The 21,382-nt window shown below is 40.5% G+C and overlaps 1 protein-coding gene across 1 annotated transcript in view; it reads left to right on the plus strand.

Annotated features, from left to right (window-relative positions):
* Positions 1-263: 263 nt before the first annotated feature.
* The window catches only part of OCA2 (OCA2 melanosomal transmembrane protein), a gene marked incomplete at its 5' end in the record, with an annotated part of 236,442 nt that continues 215,323 nt past the window's right edge, over positions 264-21,382 (plus strand). Inside the window, one exon of the mRNA XM_081326959.1 lies at positions 264-514. Coding sequence (XP_081183085.1) covers positions 264-514 — 251 coding nt within the window. The remainder of the gene's footprint in view (positions 515-21,382) is intronic.

Below are 21,382 nucleotides of genomic sequence, written 5' to 3' on the forward strand. Positions count from 1 at the left end.
GTACCTGTTGTGCATTTTATTAAATTAACTGAACATATTACCAATGAAGTATTATTAAAATAATACTTTGGATTGCAAGAAAACCCAAGAATGACCAAACCAGCAATTGTACTGATATTTTTATGGCAAATAGATGTAGGGCATTTTTTTCTATTAAAGACAAAAAACACATTGAATTAGCACAGAAGAGATGAAAATGTGTGTTTAATTTTGTCTGCATCCTTTTTTAGGACAGAGAACACAATTCATCTGGTACCAGAACTATGTACCTGGATAACAAAGATGATGGTGCGATTGCCAGAAAAATAGATATGGAATTGGACTCACATCACATGCATGTGCTTGGAGATGGAGCAGCAGAACCAGTTTCTTACAATGTCAGCAAACTGAAGCTCTTGAAGGAGATCATGATTGGTCAGGGAGCATCACATCAACCCTATCCAAGAATTGCACAAGAGCCAGACCAGTGTATTACTTTGGGGAAAGATTTCAGTCCTCTCACTATGCAACAGAGGTAAGAAACCCAAGAGGGAACTAGATATATCCTTTTTCTTCTGATGCATTTGTTCATTGGCTCAGGAATCCATATATGTTTATTTAACATCTTTCTACAATTAATAGCAACTGTGGGAAAAAAGCTTAGCTGAGGAACAGAAACAGACAATTGCTGCAAAGACTCTTAGCAGGTTTCAGAACTAACATGTTTTTATAGCAGCTCTGTGAGCAAATTCTTTTTGTGCCTCTATTTTCAAGGAACTTTTTGAATTTCTTGGCTTTGTGTTTAAACAAAATATTCATAGGACACACAAAAAACCCTTTGTACAAATAAAATTATACCAAAATGATTACATTAAAAGTTTACAGGACCCAGTTCTGTAATTATGGGTGATTGCTCAGGTGATTAAATTAAGGCATGAAGCTGTAGTTACGATAGTAATAATGGTGTTTATTTATTATTCATTTCATTAGCTGGGATGATGAGTGTGTAAAAATAATTTGATGCCATCAAGTGAGATGCACAAATACAAGAATATTCCAAAACCATTTTGTTTTTGCTTGTTTTATCTTTAGCAAGTTTTTTTTTAGTATCCTGGATCTTGTACTGTTGTTTAATTGTATTAGTCTCGGGTGTTTACAGCAACCTTTGAATGATTTCTTGAGAGTTTCGTTCTTCTAAAAGTTTCAGAAAGTGGCAGCAGAAAAGACCATTCTTGACTGTTGTGTCTTCACATATTTTGCTAAGTATAACTCTCATCATCAACTCTTCCTTACATGACTAACAGTGAATGATTCTGGAAGTTGAGCAATATTAATGTAAGTTCATTTCTAGGGCATTCAGTACATAATATACCCTTTCTGCCATTTTATCTTAACAAACATGTAGTGAAATAGGCATGGGCTAAGGCTACCCCAAATCCCATGAGTTTCGTGGCTGGGTAAAAAATTCAAACCTATAATTATTCAGTCCATGCAATCTTTGCCGACTACTTCATACTGACTCAGTGTTGCATTACCCCAAAGCCTGAATAGTATGTTATGTCTGACTTTAATCCAGAACCTTATCTATTTTAAAATCACATATGAAAATATCAGTTTTTACAATAATTGTAGAATTAATGCTGTACTTTTTTATAGGGCTGTTTTATTAGCTATTGTTTTTGTTGCATACCATTTTCACTAATTTTTCTTCTATTCTGTACTTATCTAGGAAGAAGTGTATTATAGAAATATAATGAAATTTGTCCTCAGTATAAAAGAAAGACATAGACCTTCTGTAGTGAGGCCTTGATTTATTATGGCACTAATAGGGCAAAGAACCATCTCAGCTGGTTTCTTAACACCATATGATGGAAAGGATAGTCTGCTGCAGGAGATATAAGAGATGTTGTAAACAAAGGGGAAATACCTTTGTCAAATCCCTTTGATTTAGATCAGGACACTGCAGGCATAAACTAGCATGATGACTATGTTTCCAGGCAGACAGTTTCTGTTCAGTTCCTGAGTGATGTCTCAGTTAGGACTCCAGTTCCTGAGTCCTATGAATGTCACATACCGTGTTTCACCGAACATAAGACCCAACTGGAAAATAAACCATAATATAAGCCCCACCACAAAAATAAGCCCCAGTTAAGATCATCAGCTAGATGGATGCATTTAGTACTGTATTTCCCCAAATATAAGCCCTAACTGGAAAATAAGCCTTACTGCGTATTTTGGAGCAAAAATTAATATAAGACTCAGTCTTATTTCGGGAAAACACAGTAGCTGGTGATATAAAACAATGTCCCTTGCTTTACATCACAGAGTCAAGTTAAATAACATCAGACAACTAGTCTGACATGTGTACCTTTTATTCAGTACATAATATGCTCACTGGATTTACTCATACAAGATTTGGCCTTTGCTACTAGCTTACAAGGTTTGAAAGGAGTAGAATGATGTGATAAATTCATTTATCTGGTGAAAGAGTTAAATCCATACTAAACACTGTGCAGATAGTAGTTTTACCCCTTTCATCCAGTAATCAATAAACAATTTATGTAGCATCTTTCTGTAACAAGAGAAACAGGAATGAAGCTTATGCTTAGGAAGCCACAAAGATAATATCTTGTGGGGAGATATTCCACCTGCAACTTCCACAGCATCAATATTTCTAGTTATAGTTGCTATGGGGATGTTTGTTTTATGTTGTATTTTCCATTTTTTTAATTAATTGTTTAAAATTTAAAGATTGTACTCATGAAGTCCAAGAAAAACATCCTTTTTACGAATAAATAAATATAAGTTGGCAGGGTACAATTTCATAAATCTGAACTAAGAGAACAAACTGTTAATTCCTGACCTGTTTGTTGTGATAGACATAAGTGACACAAAACTATTTTAATGGAGCTTTCACTCATTCAAAGTGACTGTCACTGAGAATAACTTTTCCCAAGCTGTGTGGACTACTTCTGGAATTCTAACATCCATAGTGTCAACTCTACAATGAACCTGGCTGAAGCCATCTTGCTCATTCTAGGTTACCACAAGAATGGGAGGGGGAAGTGAAGGTTTTCTGCTAGAGTTGAGCATTCTGTCAGAAAGCCCACCAAACTATTCTATTGGGAAATGTAGTTAATTGCAAAGTACAGTTGGGTGGGTGGGTAGTTTAATTTTGTAATATTATAACCCTTTGGAGGGAATTTCAGACCTGGTTTCACTTTTGACCATGCCAATACTATGTAGCTAATAAACATGTTCTTTGAGGAAACTTCCAGCCTCGAAGTTCTGATTTGTTTGGTCTCATCTATTGGAACCATGACATTAAACCAAGTCTCCTAAAATCTTTTGCCCCGGGGTCCTGAGCTCCAGTCACCTATTACTTTTGGGAAGACAGCAAAGAGTCAGGGAAGAAGCAATGATGAGGAAGAAAGGGGAATTGGCCGCTGGCCTCAGTGCAATCCCCACTGCTGGGGCACAGGCTATTGTTCAAACAGAGAGTGGAACTCCTGTGGCTGGAGCTTGGCTGAAAAACCCATGTGATTCCACCTGAGAGCTTGGTGCAACAAGAAGCGATCCTGATCCTTGGGGAGTTTGGCCAATCCTAGGCATCTCCCAACAAAGGAACACACCCAAAGCTGCCGAGGCAGAATTCCCACTGATTCCATCCCACAGCCTTTGCACACCTGTGCTGAGGAAGGTGAAATGGGTAACAGGATGGATGAATCCAGAGAGTGGAGGTACCTGATGGCCATCCACAACCACTCTGTCGAAAGATTGAGAGAGAAGTTCGACCAGCGTGACATCGGGGAGACAGAGCCAATTGCTTGTTCTGTGATCTCTGCTGGACGGGATGCCAGGTTTCGCTGATTCTCCCTCCTCCTGTTGGAGCCCAAGCCTGATCACAATGGTCCAGGCCACTTGTTTGCCTGATGTCCCCAAATTACTGCCAGACCTCCAATCAAGTGTTTCAAGTGTGGGCAATCAGGTCATTGTATTGTCTGGTCGTTGTGCCCCAGGCCAAGAGTGCATCTGCTGCTACTGCAAGGCCAAAGAGGAACCCACAATGTGGATGGGAGAAATCAAATTGGATCCATAAAGAGCAAGCTGTTCGGGTCACTTCTCCTCCCCAGGGAAAAGGAAAAACTCCACCTGAGCACCTGCCAATGCCAGCTCCTTATGACAGCAATGAGGAGGGTGAAGACAACTGAATAGTAAGTCAACCTGTCCCACCTTTCGCTATTCCCTGTCAAGATTGTAGTACCCAAGGGAGGTAGAGCCAGCTGTCAAACGGAATGGCTGTGCTGAGATGCCACTCCGAATGAGCGTGCCAATTTCACAGCCATTTCTCTGTTCCTGGTGGGTTTTTTTTAAAAGCCCGAGATCTCTCGGAAGGAGATCATAAATGGAGGCACCCAGCTGAGTAGTTCTGGATGGCAGTCCGAACATCTTGAATAAGAATTGATGACCAATTAGCATTAAATGAGGGAAGAGGGATACTCAGAAGTTAAGAAGTGAAATAAAAGTTTCTAAAACAAAAAGGATAAACTGTAATTGATTTGAGAGCTTAGACCAATAAGAATTAATTGAACATAACCCATTGTATGATTGAATTGGAGGAGGCTAACTAGGAACAAAAGGTTGAATGCCCAAGGAGGGTGAGAAAATTTATTTACTTGTGTTCTTGTTGAATACAATAATATTTATAACTGTCAAGGGACTGACTGTAAAACCTGGTTTTTATTGCTAATGAACAGAATACTGGTTACAATATTGAGGTAATTTAATGGTTATATTATTGTTACATGTTACTATATAGATAAATTAGGACTGTAGTGGAATATAAACACTTGAAATGGATTAATATTGATTATTGTATATTAGAAGTGTTAGTGTAATAGGTTTCATATTGTGTTAGCAACAAAATATATCATTTTTAAGATATAAGGAGGAATAAGGAGGAAAGAAGAGTAGATGAAATGAATGAAAACCTCTTGCAAGCAAACAAAGAACTAGAAAAAACCATCATCCTGCTTGAAACTGAGAAAGCAGACCATTATCTACATTTCCAAAATGTGAAAGAAAAGAAGGGGGAGGACCTCCCCAAAATGATAACGGACTTGTTAGCAAGGGCCCTAGGGATGGGGAAAGAAGAGATGGCAAATGAGATTGATGAAATATACAGATTCCACACAAACTACGTGAGAAGAAATAACTTACCCAAGGAAGTACTTATTAGATTTGTGAAGAAGTCAATTAGGGATGAGATCTTGCACAGAACAAGGGACAACCCGATAGAATACAGAGGCAAACAATTAACTGTCCTTAAACAAGTCCCCAGGAGGGTAAGAGACCTGAGAAGGCCCTACCAACATATCACATCGAAATTAATATAGACAAAACATCAATTTTAGGTGGCTGATGCTGGAAGGGATTCTGGTGACCTGGCAAGAAAAAAAGATACAGGCTAGATTCGATTGACAAAGCAGAAGAGGTTTTCCAGCAGCACCTAGGCAATGAAGATGAATTAGAAGAAAGAGAGTTAAGAGAAGAGAACAATACAGAGAGATTTATATTGCCTCTTGAATTGATTAAAATATAAATTGCATTTCCTTCTGGAAGTTATTAGTTCTTTGTTTCTGAATGTATCAGATTGGGAGCTTCAGAGGCAGATACTTGGGGTGTGTTTTTACCACTTTTAACTAAGTGTGGAGCACTCATTTTTGTTTTTGTTTACTCCCTCTATTTGTATTTCCCAAGTGCTAGTCTTATCTAACATGACAAATCTTATAAACAATACAATAATATACAACTTAAATTTAGATTTAGGTTTAAAACCATCTCATATAATTCTTATAATCTTTGTGTGTAGCCTTTATAATCCAATAAGTTCCAAAATATAGGTCCACCACCAACATGAGGTATTTTGTCACAACTCTTCTGTCCAGGAATCCAAAAATTATCAGTCAACCAATGCTTGTAATCCAAAGTGTCCAACCACCTTACAATCAATCCCTTAGTCTTCCCCCGGTAAAAAAATAACCAAGAGGCAGAAAGTCAAAAGTTAAAGTTCAGTCAATGTTTATAATCCAAGATAGTCAGCAAATTTCAAAACAGTTATAACTTCCACCAAGCAGAGAGTAGTCCATAATGTTTTTTCTCCATTGCCAGCTGTTCTCTTTTGAATTAAAAGCTTGACTGAAGATCAAAGAAGCTAGGTGTTTGTCTGTGTCTGGGCATTGTGTCAAGTCCACTCTAGCCACAACAAGCTTAGTGTTGTACCTCTATGCCGCCACTAGATTCTTCAGATGTCCATTTTCCAACACTTAAAGCAAACAGTTATTTCCACTTTAAAGTTTCTTGAATTTCACCCCAATATTCTTTCCAAGAGAAAACCCTTAACAGTTTTCTCAATTCTACAGTTTATCAATGCTCTGTCTTTATAGTACTTCCACTTTGGTATTATATTCTTCTTTGTTTTTTTTCCCAAAAAAGATTGACCTGCCACTTTTGTTTCTCTGGAAGGGTGGGGCAAAAGTCCCCTTCCTTCTCACACTTAGAGATTTCTTGCTTTATGAGAGTTTGTCCTATCCAGGGAGTCAGGTATCAAAGTAGTAGAGAAAGGATTAATATTCTCATCCAGTTCTATGCACGTTGTTTAGAATGTTGGCAAGTGCTTTCTGTGTTTGGTTGTTGGTGGCTTGCACTAGCCACAGAAATGCAGCTAGCCTTTCCCCTGCTGGTTTGGAGGGCTTTCCTCAGATCAAATGGATTGACCACCATCTTTTTGTGATCTACGAGGGTTCCCTCCTTCTTCATTGCCTCTCTGGGGTGACTTTAGGCCCATTTAGGGCCCCCTGACAGGACAAAATCAGTTGTGGAAAGTGGAGACCCACTTTCCTTCGGCTAATCATCACGACACAAACCGGAAGCATCATACAACATTTTATTGTTATTTTCAATATATCCTTGTCCATGACCATCAACCCATTCTCAATCCATATGAAGATTCCAATCCCTTCATGTGCAATATAGTTGTTTGGAAGATGTCATTATTAGCAGATGACTTAAGCTATTCCACTAAAAAAATCTTTCAGACTCTTCTTCACCCCATTCCTTTCTGGGTGTCGAGCTTTGTGGGCCCACAGGGCTTGACACTACAAGGGGGCCCCGGCCACGAGCGCCGGCCTCACAACTCCAAACCACCCAAAACCATGCCCAGCAACCCTGTCAACTCACCTCACGGTCCAGAGGCCACTGAATTACAGCAGCCCTGAAGGCCGGCCGCCAAACAGCCTCTGGATACACCTGTGCAGAAGGGCCTCACAGAAGGCCCCACAGGCAACCAAAAAGACAGCTCGGGCCTCTCAACTGTGGAGAGGCCAGCACTGAGTGATTCTTCAGCAGGCCGTGCAGGCACCCAGAAGGGCAGGCCGGCCTGCTCGCTGGAGGCAGGAACCGTGCCAGAAGAGCCAGAAGAGCCAGTGCCCGGATGTAATTCGGAGTGGCTGGCCTCCTCGGCTTCGAGCAAATATGAGCCGAGCCTTAATGAACTAGTAGTCTTGGACATGCAGACGGGGATTGCAGGTACCCTGCTGGGTCTGGCCAGGGGTGAGCGGGGGTCAGCCGGTTGGGGAGGGGTGGTTTCACAGTGGGGACTAGTTAGCGTGGCCGCATGGGGTGGGTCTCTAGGAGGTGGGGGGGTAGCTCAAAACACTTACCTCATGGAGGGTGGCGCGCAGGGGAGCACGGTCATGGGAGCGTGCGTGGGCAAAGCAAAGGGGGAAGGGTGTTTATGGGTGCATGGTCGGATGCTGGCCTGTGTCAGGAGGGGTGGGGCCATTGTGTAAAGCAGCTACAAAAGAGTGTTGGGAGCGTGTTGCTTCCAATGCTTTTTCCTTGCTTTTGTGGTGTGAATAAATGTTTCTTTGTTGTTACCCGTTCCACAGCCGACTGAGTGTGATTCCATTGAGGACGGGGTTGACACTGGGTTAAACATATATAGTTCTTTGGGTCTTGTATATTTCCACTGTAAGTAGATTGAAATGTACCTATCACATATTCTTTTTTTGTTTTAATTTCCTTTTTTTCTCTACTTTATGTGAAATGGCACACATATTTGTGGGATTGTGTAAACCATTACTCTTACTACTGAAAACAATAGTTTTATGGTTGTGGAATGCTGAGATAAATTATAGAGTTTGACTGATACTAAGCCACCTTATTTGTGAGCTGTCTAGAAATAGTTGTCTACCTCAGTTTAAATCTGGATACTCAGATCACTTAAGCAAATATTCCAGAAATCTACTTCCCCCCATTTTCATATATAAGGAAAACTATTACTCTTATATTTGTACTATATGCTTTATATATTACAGAACCTCTAAAACAATGTCACCTTAAATTAGTGTATTCTTTCCAAGTTCTTAAGATGATCACTTCACACATTGTTGATTGTATATATGCGATTTTATTTTTTTAAAATAATTCTGCTTCCTACTTTCTGCACCTTCACTAGCAGATAGAGAAGTTAATATTTTTAATACTATAGGCAGCAACAATACCTCATGCAATCATAAAGCTAACATGATATGAGCATCAATCTTCTTTAGGATTTTATTGACAACTTTTTGATTATGTAACATTCAGAATAAATAGTATGAACCTGATGTTAATTACCATTAATACTGATAATAGAACCAGTAAAGTCAAAATTGTGAGGGAGGGTAGGAAGTGAAATTGGAAAAATAGATTTTTCTTCACTTGTTACCTGTATTGAAGTTAATTTTATGATAGTATCTGATTTCATGTTACTTGGGATATGTAGATGTGATCAGAAGGACTGTATTTTATGGATTTTCTCAATCTCTCTTAAGATGGAAGCTTTAAATATTGGCCGAGAGTATTGCTTTGCAATATAGAAAATGCATTAAAGTTGGTTTCCTACAAGTGCTGCATTATTTTTATTATAAGCAGTACACTGTTGATCTAAAAATAGTTGGATTAAAAACTTGCTGATGTTTGATCAAAAAAGCTGTGCTAATTAAAATATTTATTTACTGTTCATATGCTTTGCCTGGGATCAATAAAGAAGAGGACGTATTTTTTGTTTCTTTAAAAATTATTAGGTTTTGCTCATTTTTAGTGCACTGAGGAATGCAATAGCTGTGCCCCAAATCTGAATAAATACCTGCCCCCCCAAAAAAGTAAATTCTGAAAAAAGTTTATTTCAACTCTATTCAAGTTATACAGAGAGGATTATATTCAAGATGTATTGGAATTTAATCTGAAAATCAAGCATTTCAGCATTCACAAAGCAAAAAAATGTAGGGAATGTTAATACACTGTATGGATCAAGAATGACTCTTACTCATGCAGAGTGGTGCTTAAAAGTTTGTGAATTTTTAGTATTTCTGCATAAATATGAGCTAAACTGTGATCTATTCTCCACATACATCCTAAAACTAGATAATGAGAACCTAATTAAACAAATGTCAAAACATTATACTTGTTCATTTAATTAATGAGGAAATGATCCAAAGCTATATATTTAATATATCCTGATTTATTTTGTGAACTTATAACACGTTGTGGATGGGAAATCAGGCAAAATAATTAGGAGTTCATGGGTATGGTGGACTCTAGTTTGATGGATTTCTCTTGCTTTCAGTGCCTTCAGTATGAAATGATATTCCTTATAACAGAGATGGGTTATGTTGTGTACTGGGTTTTTTGCAAGTAGTAGGCAAGACGAGAGAGTTCAAACAGGAACATTGCTTTATTGTAGAACAGGAACATAACAGGAAACCAAGGCTTCTATGTAGCTACTTATACTGCTGGCCACTAGGCATTGGCCAATAGGTTTGAAGGAACCTATTGCCGCCCTAGAGCCAACCAATGATCATCCTGGAGACTGCGTGTCTGGGAAGCCAGTGACCGTTACACAGACTCCTTGATTAAGCAATCTCAAGCAGCATTCAAAGACACATGGAAACAGTTCAAGTAATTAGGCCCAATACATTACAGGTTACCTGTGCTCAAATGTCTTTTTTTATGTACCCAATGGCATTTTATTCCTTCATACATTAGGTTTTCTGGCTGCTTCAAGGTGAACAATAGAGTGACTGCTAGAAAGACACTCATTTTGGGGGTGGGTGTCAACCACAGGGACTCCCCAAAGAGGAACAATGGTGTAACATTCTTTGAAAGATGTTATAGAGTATTCAAGATGGAAAGAGAGAGGTAGAAAATCCACCAGTCTGGTATATTCCAGTTGTCACATTGGAGAACAGAATCTTATGGGTGTAAAAAAAATTGGGAACAGAAAACCTCTTTGTTTTTGCTGTCACATTTTATAACAGTGAATGCTTGCTTGGCTAACTTCCTATTATTCTATAAATAAACTCCACACACTGGGGACCAATATCGCATTGAATCTATTTGGCATTTAGACTCCTTTTTAGCTGGCTTCTTTAGCTGACTATTCAGGGGCTTTCAGATATTAATTAGATTTGTGTCACTGATGCTGGTGACATGACATTAAAGCAATCACCAGTGATTTAGATCAGCATATTGTGGTTCTTCTGTGTATATTGTTGTTTGCATTAAATTATTCCAGAAACACTGTTTCTTACATTCAACTTTTAAATCCTCCTTTAAAGTTTTGCAAAGTAATTGCATATTTATGCATTTCAGCATATTCCAATATTTAGTAAGGCAGGGGTCTTTAAACTTGGCCCTTTTATCACTTGTGGACATCAACTCCCAGAATTCCTCAGCCAGGCAGTCCACAAGTCATAAAAGAGCCAAGTTTAAAGACCCCTGTAGTAAGGCATTCCTCATAAGTCTGGGCTGTTGGCTGACATCAGCTCAGCTGTGCAACATTTAACTCACCAAACCTTCTGCAAGGAATGGATGATGCTTGTCATGCACTTTTTGCTGACCCAAAGCAGAACAAGATACACAGGCGAGCTTTTTTGTGTGCATATAGCACTGTGATGATAGAATTGCTAGGCAGTAGACATGTTGCAAAAAATACAGCGTAGTCCTTACTGTTCTATTTAAAATTGAGCACAAAGCACAGAATGCAGAATAAGTATGAGATGTTAGAAGGGTCAGTGCTTTTCACAATCTAGATAATCACAGTGGAGGGATTTGCTTATGCCTCATATATTTTTAGAAATATGCTAATTCTCTGCAGTCATGCAGATCTGAACAGAAATAAAGCTTAGAGATCACGTGGGTGCCTATTTGTTGATACTGAGAAAATCCCCATTTTAGACAGAGAAGATTCACTGCACTTAGTCTTCAGGCAGCTAGATACAAATCAGTTTGCAAGTTCTATTAGTATTCCAGAGAATGCCCATTCACTAATTTTGCAATGCCAACTTTATTTTCCATTCTAATCCTGTGCCTTTCCCTAAATGAAAATCAGCTAACATTTTGGGTTTGCCTATTGTGTGAACCCAGGCTTTGTGGTTTGTAAAGTATAATTACATGCTGCATGAAGCCTAAACCCAGCTAAATGGAGGCTAAATAAAATAATGAAGTGACACAAGGTATGAAGGCATAGCAAAGACATAGCTTGGCCAAATACCATTTAACTTCAGCAAAATGTCCATAGTGTTTACTTTAATATTCTTAATACTCTTGATATTCTAGAGCTGCTTGAAGAATTTGAGATGGCTCAAAAACATTTGAAAATGTTGTCTTGATTATTTTCTTTTTACTTGTTCAGCTGCCCTTGAATTTAACATACAGTGCATTCAGAAAATGTTCAGACTTTCTTCAACTTTTGTCAATTTTGTTATGCTGCAGTTATGCTGTTGTTGAAATTCATTTTTTCTCATTAATCTACACTCAGTATCCCATAATGACAAAGTGAGAAAAGAATTTTAGAAATGTCTGTTGTATTTAAATGCTTTCTTAGGAGCAAGCCGTATCAGCCAACACTTTCTGCAACTGGAAAATAAAGCAACCAAATCATTATTAAGAGAGAAGGAATAGATACTAATAATCTAACCTAGCATTTTCCCCCAAAAGCTGTTGCATTGTGTGATTTTATTGAGGAGTGCTATGAAAGAGAAGCATTTTTCCCATTCTCCATCTCCCCTTCATCCCAAAAGATGGACATACACAGAAAAGCCCTAACCTGTAGGAAAAGGACTGGCAGGGGGAGAAGTGAAAATAGGGATCAGTTTAGAGATGTAATGTAGCGTAAAGTAAACTTAGTTCAACCCTTCGAGTGTCCTTGACCTTTATTTGGTTCTAACCAGGTGCTTACAATAAATTGTAAGCTCACTTTGCTGGTGCAACAAGTTTTGCTTCTTAGCTTGCCAACAAACTTGGAGAGAGGATGAGGAAATGGAATGCCGGCTACAAAGATAAAGAACACAGACCATGAGAATCAAGGACGCTTTACCAGGTGTCTGACCCAACTGAGAGATATTTTCTAAAAACAATATAGATGCACCTAATTGGGCAATGTGACCTGTTCATGGAAGGGAGGGGGAATTTTATACTTTGACTATAGGGGTTTGGGCTGGGGTTTGCTAGAGCTGGTTTTGCTTTAATATGTGCCAAAATGATGTACTCGATAAAGTTTTATATTAAGAGGTCAGAATTTCTGGAAGATGTTTGCTTGGTTGGGTTCATCAGTTGAAACCTTGACATTAAATCAGCTCTCTTAAAGAGGATTTCCTCAAGGGGTCCTGAGCCCCTGCAGCCTGTCCGGTAGCCTCTGGAAGACTTGGGGGAAGATGGCTGGAATGGGTCCGGTGAAGACTTGGGGGAAGATGGCTGGAATGGGTCTGGTGAAAGACGGCCAAGCTACAGGCCGAGTGGACTTTGGAGCCCACATGGTGGTGGCTCGTCCAAGGGAGCCACTGGTGACATGAGGTGGGCTCATGGCAGCAGGAGGCCAACACCAGATGGGAGAGAAGATATGGAAGGTCATGATGCCAAATGTGGCTGAAGCTGAGTTCCCACTAATCTCCCCTGGAGTGGAACCCGCTCAAGTCCCGAGGTAGAAAGAGAAGCGAGCCACAGAATGGGAAGAATCAGTGCAATGGAGGTACTTAATGGCCTGCCGCAGCCCATTGTCAAGCAGCTAAGAGAGAGGTTCCTCAGCCTGGAACTGCAAGGGGGAGAGCCAGCATGGAAACTGGAATGGGATCCAGCCAACCTGCGGCAACTCTTTTGGGGACGTTGCCTCAGCCCCGACAGAGAATGGGACATGCATTGTGGCCAACCCAGAGGGAGAAGTGGCAGAATGGGTGATGGGGCTTCATGATGAAGGAGCCCCCAAGTTGGGAGATCCTAATGCTTTCCTAGGAGACCTCAGGGTCTGCTTTGGAGACAACATGCAAGCTGGCATGCAGAATTTGAAATCCGTGCCATCAGACAAGGAAGCAGGCTGGTGATGGAGTATATTCGAGAATTCTGGAGATTGGCGGGGAGGCTGAGACATTGGCCAGAGCGACTCTTTGTCCACTACTTCTGAGATGGCCTGAACAGGGAACTATATCACACATGCCTGCCTCAAGGACTACCACATCAGATCTAAGACTGGCACCAAACAGCAACAAATGTGGAACTGGACCTGATGGAGTACAAGAGGCATGGAGGGCCCAAAATCTGCCCAAAGAAGAGTTAGGGGAGATGCCTGCTGGGTCAGAAGTCACCTGCCATTCTGGCTCCTGGTCCCACCAACCCTCCAAGGCATCCACCTGGCCCCTGTTTTTGATGCAGCCAGAAGGGTCATTGAGCAGCAATCTGCCTAGCACTGGTTCCTAGGGGAACTCCAAGAACACCAACTCCCCAAACCATAAAGAAGGCTCCCAAGAAGGGGAAATCTTGAGTGGTGCACCAGGTCGTTGAGGTCTCAGCCTTGCATAGCAAAGGAGACAAGTTGCAGTTGAACTTCTATGACAGTGAAAACTCAGGTGGAAATTGTAGTGCCTAGCTTGAGAGTGAGGGGAATGGTGAAGGCCCTGATAGACTCCAGCTGCACCAGATGCTTGGTCAGCTTGCAGATGGTAGGCAACCTGGGGTTGCGGGTGTGGAATCTGCACCAGCCTTTGAAGTTTGAGCAAGTTGATGGTTCTATGATAGGGAGATTGCCTGCCTCCTACCTGAGCCGGTGCTCCTAAAATTAGGTGAGTATGAAGAAACCATTTGATTCGTGGTGACATTGAGGATGGCTCAGGCCATGATATTGGGGCTAGCCTGGTTAGCAAAGTGGTGCCCTACCATGCATTGGAGAAGGGACAGGAGAGGTGTAGTAAGGGCGAATATGGGTCCCACTCCCTTGGGGGAAAAGTGCTCAAAGCCAAACATCAAAGGGAGGAAAGGAAGAAAGCCAAGAGTACAAAGGGGGTGTCAAAATGTCAGAGAGTCCAGACATTCCCAAAGAATACCAGGATTTAGTGGAGGTGTTCAGTGAGAAGGAATATGACACCTTGCTCCCCCATTGTCCCACAGACTACACAATTGAGTTCTTGCCTGGAGTGAAACTCCCCAAGCCAAACAGTACCACCTAGTAAGGTGTCAAAAACATGATGACCAAAAAAACCACCCTGTTCAAAGTTGCAATTGCACTGAAATGACTTATGACCATTTTTCAAACTTATGACCATTGCAACATGCCCATGGTCATGTGATTTATATTTGGATGCTTGGCAACTGATTCATATTTATGATGGCCTCAGTGTCCCAGGGTCATGTGATTCCCCTTCTGCAACCTTTTGACAAGCAAAATCAATGGCAGGGCTGCTGGTGGCCAAGTGCTAAGGTGGGACTTCCTTCCCTCCCTCCCTCCCTCCTTCCTTGCCTCCCATCTCCTTCTGAAGGAAGAATTTGAACTCCCCTCGTATTTTCCCTTTTCCATATATTCATCAAACAAGGAAAAGCCTCCAGAGACAAAAAAGAAAAGCTGCTGAGGGAGCTTGCTTAAAAAGGTGCATTCCCCTTTAAGAATTAGCTACTGGCTAGAAAGGAAAGTTAAGGAGTTGGCAGCCCACACTTAAGGAAGAAAAAAAATGTAGTAAGTACTGGCTGCTGGCTAAGGTAGCCTCCCCAAATGGCTCCATTCATAAGTAAAGGAATGCTACAGGCAAAATCCATTCCAGGGAAAAAATACTTCAAAATCCCTTGCAGCAAAACTTACAGCTAACAATAGCAGAGCAATAGAAGCTAACATGAGACATCAGCCATCAGCCAAATAGAAATTGCCAAACACTCCTTAAGAACACAAAGCCCACATTGCACAAATCCCAGAACTTCAAAGTCACAAAAGCACATAAGAATCCTTTCATTCTCCATCTCCCTCCCTCCCTCCATGCCTCACCTCCAGCCGGTGCTGCCTTTCTTCATTGCTGCCTTTTTTCAATTCTTGTGGAGGGCAACTCCTCCCCCACTGTGTTTCTTGCCTGTTTGTTGCTGCCAGCACAGGTGGCTGCCACAGAAGTTGTAGATCAGCTCATGGCCGGCCTGCTTGATCTCCTCTCTTCTTCCCTCCCCTTCTTTCCCTTTGGTGCAGTTAGAGCTGACTGCCTCCTCCCAAGGCTGCCTTTTTTTATCTCTCCCTCTCCTGCCACAACTGCCTCCTGTCTCCGCCCCCTCCTTCTCCTTTCTCATCCGGGTAAGCCAGAAGTGAGCCTGGGGCCTTTGCCTTGCCCCAGCCACTCTTCAGCTCTGGAGGACTCTCTCACAGTAAGTCCTGCACTGCGCTGGCTCATTCCCTCCCCCACTACACCTAGCTGGGCAGGGCCACATACCACCTGCCATGTGCTAATGTACCGCAGGTGGTACATGTATCACCGGTTGAAAATCCCTGCTCTACAAAGTGTAAATGACTGAAAGCAAAGCATAAACCTATATCTGACAGACCCTAAGCTTAACTCAGGATCAATTGTCATTGAGAAAAGCTTACTCAAGTGCACAAACATCTAATCAAAGCAGATTCATTGCTACAGATAATGAAACTGATCATAATTTATTCAACTTGTCTGCTGCCTAATTCACAATAACTCTGAGTGGCAAATCAACTGTAAAATAAATTACAATAAAACCAATAAAACATAAAAAATAATGATAAAAAATGAAAATGAAGTGAAGATCTTACTCTCCCTTACCAAAGGCCTGGGTGAAGAAAACACAGTTCATAAATTGATAGAGGAGAATATTTGTAGCTCAGGGTTGAAATGAGGCCTCCTTGGTGTTCTCTAAGTTTGTTTTCTTGCAGACGTTTCATTACCCAAACTAGGTAACATAATCAGTGCTAACAGGAAGTGAGGTTTGCTCTCATTTTATATTCTAGTTGCTTGCCCTGTCAATGTTGGTGAGAGTGGTCCTTTGGTTCAGCTATTTATTGTTAGCTTGTTTGGCAATCCCTTGATTGAGTATTGTTTGCTTTGTGATTGTAACTCTAACATTAATGTTAGTATTAATCTTTGCTCATCTGGGTGTTTATTGCTAGTGGGAGGTGTTTTAGTCTTTTTGTTCCCTTTTTGGCTTGTTGATTGTCTCTTTTGAATGATATGTAGATGTTGTTTATCTCTGCATGTTAATGTCTGATTTGTCAGTGTGCCAGGCTACTAGGAATTCTCTAATGTTTTTGCACTTGGCTTCATCTAGGATAGTCAGTTGGTTCTTGACATTTCAGTTGCTGTTTATTGATTTACATCTATTTATCTAATTCATGACCTCCTGGCTTTGATTCCTCAGTCTTGATAGACTACTGGGTGATTTCTATTTCCTGTTTACAAACTCTCCAATCAGTCTCAAATGGGAAGGGCATTTTATTTTATACGGCTGGAATTCTCTCTTTGATCTCAGAGAAGAAATTATATTTACCAGTACATGATTCCACTAAATCCAGGATACTTCCTAGATGCCATAAGACTGCAGTTTATTGTGTTATTTCTTGTATTTTTCCATTTCAGACTGAATTGCTGTAAATTATAGAAGGAAGAGATGGAAATGCACTGGAAAATAAAGAGAATGATAATATTAATGCTGTCATGTTACTAAGCTGATAAAATTCAAGGACTTGTCCAGGCAATCATCAAGAGTCAACATTGACTTGAAGGCACAACAATGAATGAATGAATACAAATTAAATTTTATTTTTTTAAAAAAAATCAAGTCATGCAGCACTGATGAAAAAGCGTCTAAATTTCTTCCTTTCCACTGGTGAAGACATCATATATGTCAGTGCCTTTTCTGGCTCTTAAGAAACAGAAAGAACAAAGTGTTTGTGCTCTCTTGTTATAGAAGCTTTGCAGTAAAAAACTTGTCAAATTCTCTTTTCATTAATTTAATCATGGCTCATTGATTGCAAGCAATCTTTGAACATACCTGCCTATTATCTATTGTTATGGACCCTATTTGGATGATCAGCTATTCCCAGCATAACTATGTTTTATGATGGTACAAAAGCCAGACTATAGGATGGATTTAAAATTAAATTAACATCATACATCTGATATGTTACCAGTGAATAAGAGCAATACATGTAGTCCTCAACATATGACACAATTGGAGTCATATTTCTGCTGTTAAGCAAGGTGGTTGTTAAATGATTTTCAACCAATTTTGGGCTCTTTTTTGCCATGGTTAAGTGAATCATATGGTCAAAATGAATCTGGCTTCTCCCATTGGGTTTGCTTGTTGGAAGCTGGCTGGGAAGGTTGCAAATGGCAATCACATAATATCTGGATACTAGAAATGTAATAAATGCATGCTAGTTGCCAAGTGCCCAAATTTTAATCATGTGATCATGTGGCCATAAATGTGAGGACTATGATGGAAGGTGTTGAAGCTATAGGAACCTTGGGGGAGAGCAATCATACGATATTAGAATTCAACATTATGCGAGCATAAGCAATACAACTTAGTCAAATTAGAGTCTTGAACTTTAAGAAAGCTAATTTCAATAAACTTAGAGAGAGCTTGGGAAGGATTCCATGGATGAGAATCCTCAAGGGAAAAACAACTCAAGAAGCTTGGGAAATTTTGAAAAGTGAGATTATAGAAGCCCAGTCTAGCACAATACCAATAAAGAAGAAAAATAACAGTTCTCAAAAGAAACCAGCATGGCTTTCGCTCAGGTTCGCCTGGTGCGTCAGTTGCGGCCCTATCTGGACCGGGATGCCCTGTGTACGGTCACTCATGCGCTCGTGACCTCTCGTCTGGACTACTGCAATGCTCTTTACATGGGGCTTCCCTTGAAGACCACTCGGACGCTCCAACTGGTACAGAATGCGGCCGCGAGAGTTGTCTTGGGAGTTTCCCGGTACTCCCATGTTACACCTTTGCTCCGCGAGCTGCATTGGTTACCAGTTGTCTTCCGGGTGAGGTTCAAGGTCTTGGTGATGGTTTTTAAGTCCTTACATGGCATGGGTCTGGAATACCTCGGGGACCACCTGCTGCCGGCGTCGACTTCCCTCCGCCCTGTGCGTTCCCACAGAGAGGGCCTCCTCAGGGTGCCTCCAGTCAGGGAATGTCGACTGGTGGCCCCCAGGGGGAGGGCCTTCTCTGTGGGCGCCCCAGATTTATGGAACCAACTGCCGGTTGAGCTCCGGACGGCACCGGATCTTTGCTCCTTCCGGCGCGGGCTAAAGACCCATTTATTTGAACAAGCTGGCCTGGCCTGATGGGGGAACGTTAGGGTTTTAATGGGTTTTATATTGTGATTGTTTTAATTGGGCAATTATTTAATCCTTTTTTAACTTTTGTATTTCTATTTATATGCCCTGTTCACCGCCCTGAGTCCTCCGGGAGAAGGGCGGTATATAAATTTAATAAATAATAATAATAATAATAATAATAATAATAATAATAATAATAATAATAATAACAACTCTCCAATAAATTGAAGAAAGACAAAAAGGAAAAGTATAAAAAGTGGAAAGAGGGGCACATAACTAAGGCAGGATATCAGCAAATAGCCCGAGCCTGCAAAGATAAAGTGAGGAAAGCTAAACCTCAAAATGAAGTAAGGCTTGCAACAAAAATCAAAAATAACAAAAAAGCTTCTTTCAACCTGTAAAAAAGAAGAAAAACATCAGGAAATGATTGGTACATTAGTGGGAGAAAGTGGCAAGAAGGTGACAAACAACAGGGAGTAAGCAGAACTACTTAACTCATTTTTGCATCCGTCTTTACAGAAAGGGAAAAAACAGTTCAATGTATCAAAACAGTACCATAAAAAAGAGATTAGAAACACAAGTTAAAATAGGCAAGAAAATGATAAGTGAACACCTGTCTAGATGAATTCAGATCACCAGGACCAGATGGATTATACCCCAAGGTTCTGAAGGAACTGGCAGATGTGATCTCAGAACCACTGAACTGTATCTTTCAATGATCCTGAAGCACTAGGGAACTACCAGAGGACTGGAAAAGAGCTGATATAGTTCCCATCTTCAAAAAAGGAAAAACATAAATCCAGGAAACTACAGACCTATCAGCCTGACCTCAATACCTGGGAAGATTCTGGAAAAGAAGCAATGAATCAGCAAACACCTAGAGGGAAACAAAGTCATTACTAAAAGCCAACATGGGTTTGTCAAAAATAGATCATGCCAGACAAATCTTACTGCATTCTTTGACAAGTTGACCAAATTAGTGCAGAGCTTTTCAATCTTTTCACCCATTGTACCACTTTTAGGATATGGCAACATCTGAGTACCACCAGTCGCCTAGCAAGGTGTCAAAAACTTGATGACCAAAAAAAAGAGGAAAAAAGTGATGAAGTACAGGTAGTCTTCAACTTACAAAAGTTCGCTTAGTGACTGTTCAAAATACAATGAGCAGGCGTACCACCTACCAGGTGCCAATGTACCATAGGTGGTACCTGTGCCACTGGTTGAAAAGCCCTGAATTAGTGGACCAAAGGAATGCTGTGGATATAATTTCCTTGGACTTCAGTAAGGCATTTGATAAATTAGACCACAACCTACTACTTGATAAGATAGAAAAATGTGGGTTAGACAGCATCAGCAGAAGATGGATTCATAACTGGCTGACCAACCACACTTAACGTGTAGTCCTCAATGGAACTGCATCTACATGGAGGGAAATATGTAATGGGGTACCCCAAGACTCTGTTTTAGGCCCAGTACTCTTCAACATCTTCATCAACGATTTGGATGAGAGGATCGATGAGGAACTCATCAAATTTGCAGACGACACCAAGCTTGCAGGAATAGCCAACACTCCAGAAGATAGGCTTCAGATACAGAAGGATCTTGACAGACTTGAACATTGGGCACTATCTAACAAAATGAAATTCAATAGTGAAAAAAGTAAGGTTCTACATTTAGGCAACAAAAAACAAATGCACAGGTACAGTATAGGCGGTAGCTTGCTCAATAGTAGTAACTGTTAGAGGGATCTTGGAGTCCTAGTGGACAATCACTTAAATATGATCCAGCAGTGTGCTGCAGCTGCCAAAAAAGCCAACACAGTTCTAGGCTGCATTAATAGAGAGATAGAATCAAGATCACATGAAGTGTTAATACCACTTTATAATGCCTTGGTAAAGCCACACTTGGAATACTGGATCCAGTTTTGATCACCACAGTGTAAAAAAAAATGTTGAGACTCTAGAAAGAGTACAGAGAAGAGCAACAAAGATGATTAGTGGACTGGAGTCTAAAACATAAAAAGAACGGTTGCTTGAGTTGGGCATGTCTTGTTTAATGAAAAGAAGGATGTGGGGTGACATGATAGCAGTGTTCCAATATCTCAGGGATTACCACAAAGAAGAGGGAATCAAGCTATTTTCCAAAGCACCTGAGGGCAGAACAAGAAGCAATGGATGGAAACTAATCAAGGTGAGAAGCAACCTAGAACTAAGGAGAAATTTCCTGACAGTTAGACCAATTCATCATTGGAACAATGTGCCTCCAAAAGTTGTGAATGCTCCAATACTTGAAGTTTTTAAGAAGAGATTGGACAACCATTTATCTGAAATGGCATAGGGTTTCCTGCCTGAGCATGGGGTTGGACTATAAGACCTTCAAGGTCCCTTCCAACTCTTATTCTATTCTTGTCTGTCTGGTTACAAGTCACTTTTTTCAGTGCTATTGTAACTTCATTAAACTAATGGTTGTAAGTCAACTACCTACATTTAAGAACAATCACCTTTTCAGTAAGTATACTTTTTGCTAATCCATTTCCTCAAGAGGAAAAGCATGCAAAACCTACTTCCAGATAGCCAAGCCAACCATATATACTCATCACATAAGTTTCAAAGTTTTTGTTGCAATGAGTAGCAAGGTTTCCATGCTAAGTACATTCCATACAAGTTCTCTAGATGAGACATGTCAAACGTGCGTCATCACGTGATGTTGCACAACATATCGAAACTTTTTCCCCAGTGCTGCCAATGGGGTGG

The sequence above is a fragment of the Vipera berus genome (genome assembly GCF_964194415.1).
Source record: "Vipera berus genome assembly, chromosome: 4".
Classification (NCBI taxonomy): Eukaryota; Metazoa; Chordata; class Lepidosauria; order Squamata; family Viperidae; genus Vipera; species Vipera berus.